At 42.3% G+C, this 11875-nt stretch overlaps 1 protein-coding gene across 1 annotated transcript in view; it reads right to left on the bottom strand.

The window, feature by feature from the left end:
• MCF2L2 (MCF.2 cell line derived transforming sequence-like 2) overlaps positions 1-11875 on the bottom strand; it is a 146509-nt gene that overhangs the window by 90518 nt on the left and 44116 nt on the right. The window contains exon 10 of the mRNA XM_005859496.2: positions 1252-1337. Coding sequence (XP_005859558.2) covers positions 1252-1337 — 86 coding nt within the window. The remainder of the gene's footprint in view (positions 1-1251; positions 1338-11875) is intronic.

Below are 11875 nucleotides of genomic sequence, written 5' to 3' on the forward strand. Positions count from 1 at the left end.
TGTATAAAATCAAAAGTGAATCAGAAAATATAAACTGTTGCAGCAAAGATTAGTGATTTTAAGGTATTCAAAGCTGGTGGTAAAAACAGGCTTATAAATTCTGTCTTATGTTTAATCCACTAGCTATTTTTGCCTTTTCTCGAAGTTCTTTTGCAAGAATCAAAGGTATTTTTGTTTCACTAAATGCTGTAACTTTTCCTTTATAGTTCTCATTAGAAGTATGATTTAATGGCCTACTGTAAATTAATATAACAATTCACTTAATTAGACCTATTTAATTAGTCAAATTCATTTACTAAATTAATAGTTCAATTAAAGGGCCTATTTAACTAATACTTTTATAAAGATAATATTTATAATTCTAAAAGTAAAATTATAATGATAAAAGTAGGTAGGTTGTAGTAATAGTTAGAAAAGTCCCAAAAGATATACCATCACTTGAAAAAACAAGAGAACTAAACACACTTTCAGATATGCTGAGTTCAGCCATTTACTTAGACTCAAAGATACATTCCCATCAGTAAGAGCCTACCTGTTTCCTCTAGTGCACCTTAAAGTGAAAGAATATCAAGTAGTCTAATTAAATCAATACTGGCTTTAATCAAAAAGCACGTTCCTAAAGATGTTTGTTCATTCATTCTACAGGCACTTTTTTAGAGGCATGTTAAGAGCTAAACATGACAGACCCTGGGAATAAAAACAACTCACAAGTCAGTAAGTCAAATGGTGTGATTATAAACAATGTGATGAGTGCTAGAACAGAGGTAATGATGGGGATTCTAAATAAAGAGAGGATTTTAAAAAAATGAATTTCCCCTTCTGCTTTTGGTCTCCACTGAACTGCTGAGCATTCACATGAATTGCCAACACCTTTCGGTACGACAAAAATAGCATTAAGTTCGTATAAATTGTGTCTTTTGGGGACCTATTGCCTTTAAGTAGGTTTAAATCAATAATTCAGTTAATAGCCAACAATAGTTTGCATTTACTATTTTCTTGATAATTCATTTTTTTAAACACTGAGTATCCTTGGAAATGTGGTTTATGAGATGTCATTTTCAGTTCTTGCTTGTTGCTTTTATGAGATCCATGGGTTTTGTTCTCAGGTAGATAAATGAAGATTAGTATATAGAATAACTGTGATCTTATCTGGGAAAGATAAGTGATGAGATTTAAAATAGAGGATATTCTACCCTGTCCCCCTATCCCAAGGAGTTAAAATGACTTCTCTAAAGGGATCTGCAATCTTACCTGCCGGGGGAAAGATTTTCAGGACTGTCGGGCTGCTCCTGCTCAAGGTTCTCCCCATCATGACTGCACTCAAGTATTTCTTCATTCTGAAGTGAAAGAAATTTTGATAAGATACTCTATGTTATTTGTGGGGGAGCCCTAAATCTATATCTTTCTTTCCCCCAATTTCTTTGTTTGGTATTGATTTTGCTTTTACTTCTCCAGATGAACATCATATCCAGTTTCTCATCTTTTTCTTTCTTGGATCTTCCCCAACCATTCTGTGGATCTGTTACTGTTGGCCCTTCATGATTCCTTTAGGAACATCGAAAACTCATCCTGAAAAGCATGTATTCCTTTTCCTTAATGATGGGCTATTAACATTGTTCTCCTCCCTCTTTCCTGATGATTCACAAAAAACGGTTCAGAGTCTGAGCTAAAAGATAAAGAGATCATTTGACAAAATATCTTCATTCCTTTTCTTCTCTTTTTGGGTAAGAAATCAAAGTCTGGAGAAGTTGCGACCTGCCTGAGGCCAGAAAGAGCTAGAGGCAGAGATGACGTAAGTCTGGTGTCTACTTTCACAGGCTCGGTATCACCTGTCTGTGCTAGCGCTCCACCTCCTAAAGCAGCTGGTTCCTCAGGATGTGCAATGTGGCTACCAGTGCAGGCCCAAAGCCAGTTGTGGTCCAAAGCCCTGCCACACAACATGCCAGCTGAGCCCTTGGGCAAGGTCACTGAACATCCTGCCACGGCCCCTCTGCACTGTCTACCTCAGTAAGGCTGTGGCTCTTTTTCAGAACAATAATAGATATTTACTCCTCAAAAAGAGGCAAGATTCCTGTTCAGTTTGATGTCAGGAAAATATAATTTTAACAAGGAAGTGAATTGGTATAACATTGGTAGCAATGAGCCTATCATAAAAGTGTTAACAAATAACGAGCAAATAGATAATTAGCTATCATTTGAGTTCTTCTGCCTGCCAGGTTCTGTTTAAATGAATTATTTTACATTCTATAAAAGAAAGGACAGATTTGGAAAGGGCTCTCTTGCAAAAGAATCGTTCAGGAAAATTTAATGAATAGACATAAACATTCCTGGTAAATTAGAGCTGGAAGTTGAAGAATGAGCTTTCCCCAGACTAAGAAAATGATAGGAAGTCTTGCAAAACAGGTGGGAGTGAGATGCTTCCCAATCTATTGACTGTAAGAAGATAGTCTTCTCCCTGGATTAGCAGCAAAGTTAAGGTTCCCTTAGTATCCACAATGCCAACCACAGGGACAGCAATAAAAAAATGTCCAGTAGATGAAAGAAAATCGCGGGTCTTCCATCTTTTTCATAGATGTCTTCTTGAATCTGGTTTCACATCCAGAAAGGAAGCTAACAAATAAAGGAGTATTTGGGACACTCATTTTGTTAATTCAGCTCTAAAATACAAGGGGAACCTTACATTCCAAGTTTATAGATATATTTTTTCTTTTAAAATAGGATATCATTTCAATAAGAATCTAAATTTTTCATTTCCTCTATTACATATAGTTGACCAGAGACTAGGATATATTTTTCATTTCGGTTAATATATAGAAGCAAATGCCAATCCCTGGATTCAAACCAATGTAGTTACTTTCACCACACTATCCAAGACAGTTCTTTGTTCACATTTTCTAGATGATGTTGATTTAATTACCATGGCAGCTAATGTTCCATTGCATCCTTTTCTAGTTCTTCCTGAAATGCCTGCTCCCCAGCCTTATTCATCTTTAGATCCTTAACATGAATCCAGGGCCTTCATATAGAGTAACCGCTGCTATTAATGAAACTTTCTCTCACTGTGAAACTGCTGCTGTTGATAAAATGAATTGTGCTCTTTCCAATTCTATTGATCTTTGAAAGTGTGGTGGACTGTAGGGTCTCTTATTTCATGGCAACTTAGTGATGGAAAAATAACAGTGACTCAAGGTGTAGATAGGGACTTTGTTATCTTTTACACTAAATGATGACATCCCTCTAATATACATATTTTGTCATGCATGGAATGACCTCATGAGCTTCCCGAAATGCCTGGGCATGGACTTGGTTGTGTCAACCCATGTTCCTGTGGCTACACGTCAGACAGCTGATGTCAGGGTAGAGGAAGAGTCCTCTGCCAACCGTTTGATGGAGAACAACACTGAGTACGATTGAGATGTGACGGGAAGGATCCACAGCAGATCTGAGGACAACATTAATAAAAACCTGCAGTGAGGTTGTTAACTACAGGCATACCTTGGAGATGTTGTGGGTACTGTTCCAGACTATGGCAATAAGGCTAGAATCAAAATAAAGTAAGTAATAATCTTTTTGCTGGTGGAGGATCTTGCCTTCAATTTGTAAAAAAATGGAACATCTGTGAAGCACAATAAAATGAGGTATGCCTTATACTAAGGTTTTGCTAAGGTTTAGACAGATTAGTGGTGTTTTAGTGCAGTGGCTTTCGAATATCGACCACACCCACAAGAAAAGCGTTTATATCATAACACACACACATTTCCTGGCACAGAGCTCCTAAAACTTTTGGAATTTCCTAAATAAGAGCAATAAAGATTCTTGATAGTCATAAGAAACCCTTTCAACCACACCTGAGTTTATGTTCATGAGGTGATTTCTGGAAAGTCCCTAAGGATAGGGGCTGGTTACCAGTGAAACCAATCACATAATTAGAGGGTTTGAACTTACAAGTCCCGCCCCCCCCTCCTCCCTCCCCACCACACCACCAACCACTCCCTCACAGGGAACAGAGAGAGGCTGGAGATTGAATTCAATCACCAATGACCAATGGTTTAATCAATCATGCCTATGCAAAGAAGTCTCCATAAAAACCCAAAGAGAGATTCCTGGTTGGTGAACATGTGGAGATTAGGGTAGAGTGGCTTACTCAGAGAGCATGGAAGTTCTAGCACCTTCCCACATACCTTGCCCTATGCATCTCTTCCATCTGTCGGTTCCTGAATTATATCTTTTCATAAGAAACTTATTTTCTTGTAAAACATTCCTTGGAGTTCTATGAGCTGCTCAAGCAAGTTAATCTAACCCGAAGAGGGGGCCCTGGGAACATCTGATCTATATATAGGTGATTAGTCAGAAGCACCAGTGACAGCCTGGACTTCTGACTGGTGTCTAAGGGGGTGAGGGAGGTTTATAGGACTAAGGCTTTAACCGTGGGATCTAATGCTATTTCCAGGTAGACAGTGTCAGAATTGAGTTAATTGCTTGGTAGTGTTGGGGAAACACTTGGAGTTGTCCTCAGGGCATCCCGAAGGGGGCATCTTCTCGGCCAACTGGTGCTTTAAAAGGGAACCAACCCATAAACTACCCTATTGGGAGGCCAATCAGGTGGAAAAGCCCATCCCCTTTATGTTCATTTTATTCTGAAGAAAAAAGGTGGCAGGCAGGCTGGCAACTACTGTGGGCCCAATGTCACTTCCACACCTTCATTTCCACCCCAGCCTCTCTCCCAGTTCAAAGTGACACCAACCCCCATACAGCCTGTCTAGCAGTACCCTTCATATGACTTCCTATGTCTTCCCAACAAGCTTATAATCTGATTGTTTTGTTTCCCTATATTTTGAAGAAAGATGTTTTAAAATTGAGAAAACAGGGTAAGTGCCTAGCTTGAAGGAATTTTGTAAAAAAAAATTTTTTTTTATTTCTCTGAAGAATATATATTTTTAAAAGTATTAATCAACATTTTAAAAGTACCCATATTCTTTAATAGCTAATTTCCAGTTGGTTATTAAAATGTCTTTTTCTTCCCCAAAGGAGAGATAGCAACATTTGAACGGAATCAAATTAGTTTTCCTTGAAGTTAAATGGTTTCATTTTGTGATTGTAGGGATGCTTGGAAAGCAATTTCAGCTCCAACTCTTTTAAAGTGATGATGTCTCGTAACTTAAGATGAAAGTATTACTTATTATCACACTTCTTATAAGGAGAAGCTATTAGACCTCACTCTGAGGAAAGGTAAGGCAGATAAGGGGTTGAACCATTTAAGGTAAGAAAGAGCGATCGTTCCAAGAAGTGTTTAAGGTTAAGCATTCTCTGGCATTGTAAATTATGAAAACCCAAGGAAATACATACAGTGTTATGACAAGAATCACTGAGAGATTATAGATCGGGGGAGTGGTGTGCAGGTGAGGATAGTGGGAAAGACAGGAAAGGCGACCTCTCCATCGGGCAGTCCTCTCTGGCCTCAGTCCCATGGTCTCAGAGACACAGTCCAGAGGGGAAACCACCAGCCTTGGAAGGGCTGGCTCTGCCGCCCCTTCTCCATAGCTGGACCTGCTGGGGAAAGGGGGAAACCTTCTCTTTTTCGGGTGATGTCTCGTAATTTAAGATGAAAGCATTATTTATTATCACATTCTTAAAAGGAGACGCTATTAGACCTCACTCTGAGGAAAGGTAAAGCAGGTAAGGGGTTGAACCATTTAAGGTAAGAAAGAGCGATCATTCCAAGAAGTGTTTAAGGTTAAGCATTCTCTGGCATTGTAAATTATGAAAACCCAAGAAAATACATACAGTGTTATGACAAGAATCACTGAAAGATTATAGATCGGGAGGGCGGGGGGAGGTGCAGGTGAGGATAGTGGAAAAGACAGGAAAGGCGACCTCTCCATCGGGCAGTCCTCTCTGGCCTCAGTCCCATGGTCTCAGAGACACAGTCCAGAGGGGAAACCACCAGCCTTGGAAGGGCTGGCTCTGCCGCCCCTTCTCCATAGCTGGACCTGCTGGGGAAAAGGGGAAACCTTCTCTTTTTCATTTGTTTATTTTTGAGATTTAGTGGGTTCTGATGTGGAGAAGAGGAAGAACTTTTGAAAAACAAGAACCACTTAGAAAATCTATCCTGAGAGCGGATTCCCAGCCGGCGGGTCTGCCCTGTTTGTTCCCTCTCTCTGACCCTTTCCAGCACATCTCGTCTTGTCCTGCTCTTCACGGATACTGCCAGAAGAAGGCATGGCCTGAAGAGTCCTTTGGATACGAGGGCAGCCTCTTTAAAAATGGCAAGTACAGATTTGGAGGGTTAAGGGGCCGTCTTTCACTCATCACCCCCACATTGCTGTGAACCAGCTCATTCAGATTTTCTCCTACCTCTGGTCCAGATCAGCTGCACTGGGTGGGGCTTTCAAAAGGGAGGGGAGGAGAGAAGAAGGTTTTAGGACATTTTATAGACTGAAGCCCTTTGGAGAAGGGCAGGCTTAAGGAGACAGGCTTGAATGGTCTTTATGCTTTGTGGAAATGGGAAATGATTAGAGAGAGATGGGGGAATGGGTCCCACATGCAAACTTTGCCTATTTCAAAATTTCTCCAGGGTCTGATTTACTTATCATCTTAAATTTCCCAGCTAGCACTGCTAGTAATTAGTTCCATGTTTTACCACTTAAACTGGTTTTTATAGGCTGAATGAATATTCTAAACACTATTTGTAGTACTTTGTTTATGGGGGAAATAACTCCTTAAAAAACTGCAAACATTGCAACGTTATTTTAACAATGATTTACAAGTCTGTAGTTCTGAATAAATTATCAGAAAGTGAGGAACACATCACAAAGTACCTTTCTCTCATTTCCAAACCAAGAAATGTGAAGGAAATACGTATATCAGAACATTAAAAAGAAGTTCCCCATACGTTGGGAATTTTCTTTGGCTGTTTGAGTTCATGTAATTTTAACCTTAATGCATAAATGTCAATGTAATTTAATTTTTATATGTCTCTAAATCTTAGAACCTAAATAAAATCATAAGTTTGGGAAAAGTGTTTTACTAGAGTAATCTTTGGTCCCTAACCTAATTCACAAATGTTTTCCACATAACCTCAAAACCAATGGGTTGACTCTCATTGCTGTGGGGAGGGGGACAGCCTCTGGAGCAGAGTTAGCCCAGCTAACAGAAAGAGAGGGTGTTGGTTGCTATTATAGATCTATAAAACTCTACAAATGCTAGTCTCGGCCTTCATAAGACCTCACTTTCTACTCCCTCCCCACCCCAATACTCTATAGTGGCCAACAAATTCATCCAATGAGGAATCCAAGATGAAAACCTCAACGTTATCTTCAATATCTTCCTTTCTTCCCTTATTAAGTCTTTCCCCTTTTCTTCTCTGCCTTGATCTACTTCTTCATTCATCAAACTTTCTCTGACAATGCAGTGTATTCCAGGTGCTGGGGAGAACATCTGGATTACTGGGTATGAGCCCTGTCCATCTCCCTTTTTGATGCTGCCATTAGTAGGCTCTCAACACTCATCTAGACCGTGACAAATGTGGGCAGCTGGTCAGTCTGCCTACCTTCATCTAATCTCCTTTTCATTATCTTACCAGAGCAATCTTTCCAATACATAGGTGCCCTCCCTGGCAACAACCATCCACCAAAGCCTTCAGCAACCTGTCTTTGGTCTATCTTAACTAGCTTTCTCAAACCATTCCTAGAATAGCCTATGCCCCTTCCTGGAACGTCCTTCTCCATCTTATCTATCTTTCAAAGTTGTATTTATTCTTTAAAGTTAAGTTCAAATGCCACCTCCTAAAAACATTCCAAATATACTTGTTATGCACCGCCCTTTAATATGTTATATTCCCTTTTCCCAGAAATATATCATTTTGTTTTATAATTATTGGGAATAAGTTGTTTCATCCATGAAACTTATAGGTTTCCTGAGTTTAAGCCCCATGTTAGAATTGTTTCCACATGAACCAAAACATTGCTCTGTTATATATTAAATTGAGCTGAATAAGCTACCCTAATTGGACCTATCAAGTATTTCAGTGATGTCAATTTTTTATTGGTCTAAGAGAAAAGCCAACAGTAGTCTTACTATTATTTTCTCTTTTTTAGCTCCTTTAGTGAAAATACATTCTCATAGATTAATATAATCATGGCCTCCTGTCTTGAATTCTGGATTCTATCTTATCCAAAGAGTTCCATATTCACCTTAATGAGTTCACCTTTATCCCAAGTCCTCATGGCCTATGAATATAGCCTCCAATCAATGTGACCAAAGGTGGTCCTTGTAGCACCTGCATTCTTGCCACCAAATGTGCAAGTTAAAAATTCAGATTCCTAGAACCTACTCCTGAATCAGAACCACTGAGGATGGGTCCAGAGAACCTGCATTATTAATAAGGGCTGCAGTACATAGGAAACCTTGAGAATCTTCATTCTAGAAATCCTTCCGAGAGCTTGGTTGGAGACTGCCTCAAGAATTTGGTGGATTCTCTGAATCTCTTATTAGCTCTAAGAATGACTACAGTTCAAACATCATGGAAGGTGAACACTGAAATGTACTTATAGTTCATACAGTTCTCTTGCTGAGAAGTAGAAAGGTAAATGAAAGCTCGTGGATTTCAAAGGAATGAGAAAGAAAGGAACTGAGTTTTGCCCTAATCTGTTATCATTGGGCAAAAAGGTACATATTTGAGATTAGGAAAAGATATTCAATTTAGGACCTGCATCTGACTTTTCCTTCAGCTCCTTTTCATCTTTTACACAGAACAACCTATCTATAAATATTAGACTAAATGGGAAACTAAAATTACTAAGAACCTGCTCAATGCCAGGCATTGTGTGAGGTGCTTGCCATATATTTCTCATTTAACAGACCATCTGTGAGGCTACTTTTTTCATCCCCATTTTGAAGAAGAGGAAATTTAAAGTATGAGAGATTAGGCAAACTGCTAGGTAAGTAGATTAAGTAAGTAATCAGGTGGATAGGTTAAGTTAGATAGGTAAGTAAACTGCTATTACATAAATGGCTAGTTTCAAATCCCAGTTCCACCATATACTAGCCGCATGACCCTTGCGGAAACTCACTGAACTTCTCAGTCTCAACAGCATCAGGGATAAGACGAGGGACATACATCATCTCACTCACACGGTGCTGAGGACTTGCGATGACATGGGGTCCCTACACCGCCCAGCACAATGTCTGGCCCTCAGTCAGTGTCAGCAACCATTCCCTCACCTCTTCCAGCCTCGGCTTTTTTTGTTTTTGTAAATTTTTGCTCAAAGCCTGAAAAGGCCTCTGCTACTTTAAATCATGCTAATAGGTGCCCAGGGGCACTGTTGGCACTCAGAGTCAGGAGCACTTCCTTCATCCTGAGGGTTCCCTCAGGAACGAGGAATTCTCATCTGCCTCTGGCTTCTTTCCAGCTCCTCAGAGGCTGTGATGTGATGTGAGCAGCCGGGGAAAGCAGCCCCATGAGTCATGCTTTCAGCTTCCAGCTGGCCGCGGGAAGGACAGGAAGTACTGCATCACCACTGCCAGCAACCACAGCCAGGCTCCACCTTCCCACCGCAGGGCTCTCCCAGAACAGGTCAGCGCATGGCCACGCGGCTGCCAGATGGTCCCCAGAGAGTCTCGGCAACTCTGTCACGTTTAATTTGCCAAGTTCCTGTGACCCCGGATGACAAGGATCCCTGACGGAACACCATTTTTGAACCCGATGATGACAAAATCAGATCGTGATTATGTGGCAGGTAGTGAGTATCGGCGACTCTAGTAGCAATCGTGAATGGTTTAGGTTTATAGATATTGTTTTTTTCTGTGAGCATTTAGTCTTGAGGACAAGGAAGGGCATTTGATGATGTGTGTCCCTCATCTTATCCCTGGTGCTGTTGAGACTGAGAAGTTCAGTGAGTTTCCGCAAGGGTCATGCGGCTAGTATATGGTGGAACTGGGATTTGAAACTAGCCATTTATGTAATAGCAGTTTACTTACCTATCTAACTTAACCTATCCACCTGATTACTTACTTAATCTACTTACCTAGCAGTTTGCCATCACAATGTTATGGTTCGCGCTTCTAGACTGGCTGTAGTTTCCCTTCATCTTTGAGTTCTAGGCTGAAAGCCAAAAAGATGTCAGAATTGTTGCCTGGAGTCCGATGCATGTTCACTCCGTCTTGGTCATCTGTGTTGGACAGTGGCCACCGAGCACATGCAGCAACGACTGTTCTTCGTGTCAGTCACCCTCCTTCTCTCCCTCTTAATAACCTATGTGTTAGAGAGGACAAGCGCCTCCAGGTCTGGGCCTTCTTTCAAATGCTATTTTTGCTAAAAGTTAAAATGTATTTTGCAGACCAGATGAAAATAGGATGAGCCTGACAAGCCCCCAATCAGATACGTGTAGCCAACTGCAAAGGAGTCAACAGGTGCTGCCTTTCTCGGCTGGCACCGCTGCTGCTCCCCGCTGCTCCTTAGTCCATTGGAGGCTTTTGTTTATAGGAACTTGTGGGGCTCACTTTGGTTTTATGGAAATGCTATCTAATTACAAATAGCTGTAGATGACCAGGTGCTTCTGATGAACTAAAAATATGTATCTGATCTATGGGAAACTTCATGGGTTTCCCCATCAATGCTCTGGTCATGTAAATGATTACATATGGATACATTAAAAAAATAAGAAGAGTGGGTTTTTTCCCCCCTTTAACTTGAACATTACCCCTGTATATTGCATTGAATGAGAGCTTTCCCATGTTTCCATCAGAGTAATATACTTGCTTTAATTCTTAAGCATAAGTGAATCCTGTATAATAAAAGGCTAATATGCAAATAGACTGAACAGTTGAACAACCAAACAACCGGTTGCTATGACATGCACTGACCACCAGGGAGCACGCGCAGAACATGGCAGGCATTGACCATGGCGGGATGGTGGAGCAGGTGAATGGAGGAGCCAGACCAAAGCAGCACGCGGGTCGCTGTCATCTGGGTGAGCCTCTGGTGGTTACTGAAAATTCTTTGCTCCTGTGCTCTGCGGTCCCACCCGGTGCTTGCACTTGCTGCTGGCACCCGGCGGTGGCCCTAATTGCTCAGTGCTCAGCAGGTGTGAGTGGCGGCTGCCGGCCCCAATCGCCTGTCAGGGCTTCTCCCCCCTCCCTGCTCCTTAGGGGGGATTGGGGCCAGCAGCTGCTGCCAGAGATGGCCCTACTCGCACCCACAGCTGGCGCGAACCCCGCCCCACCCAATTTACAACCCCACCCAAGCTATGGCAGCAGCTTTTGCATACGAATGGCCTGTCCTTTCTCAGCCTAAAACCTGTCAAACAGGCACCAGCATCAGCATGCCTTGCTACATATCTGGGCCTCATCTGGGCACTTCCAAACCAGATACAAAGAGGAGGAACCTGCAGATCTCTCTGCAGCTCCTGTTGGGTGGCCCCAGGCAGTGGCTGACTTTGCACTTCCTTGGAGATCCAAGAGCCAGTGTACCCAGTGGTCAGTGGGTGCAAGCGGGGCTGGTGAAGTCAGCGCATGGGAGCGGCAGTGGTGGGAGTGGGGCTGCCAGCAGACAGGGACGCAGGGGCCGCGGCAGGAGGAGCTGGGCGGAAGCGCGGAGGATGGGCCAAGAACTACCCCTGTGTCCACCACAGCCTTACGGTGGGGCCAGCAGCTGCTGCCAGAGATGGCCCTACTCGCACCCACAGCTGGCGCGAGAGCCGCTGCTCAGACCTGCTGCCAGCGCCTGGCACTGGTCCTGATTGCTCGGTGCCATCAGTGGGTGTGAGCAGCAGCTGCTGAGCCGGATCACCCCTGAGGGCTTCTCTACCTTCCCCTGCTCCTGAGGAGTGATCGGGGCAGCAGCCACGGCTCGCACCCACTGACAGCCCCGGCCCCC

Source organism: Myotis brandtii, unplaced genomic scaffold, assembly GCF_000412655.1.
Source record: "Myotis brandtii unplaced genomic scaffold, ASM41265v1 scaffold127, whole genome shotgun sequence".
Classification (NCBI taxonomy): domain Eukaryota; kingdom Metazoa; phylum Chordata; class Mammalia; order Chiroptera; family Vespertilionidae; genus Myotis; species Myotis brandtii.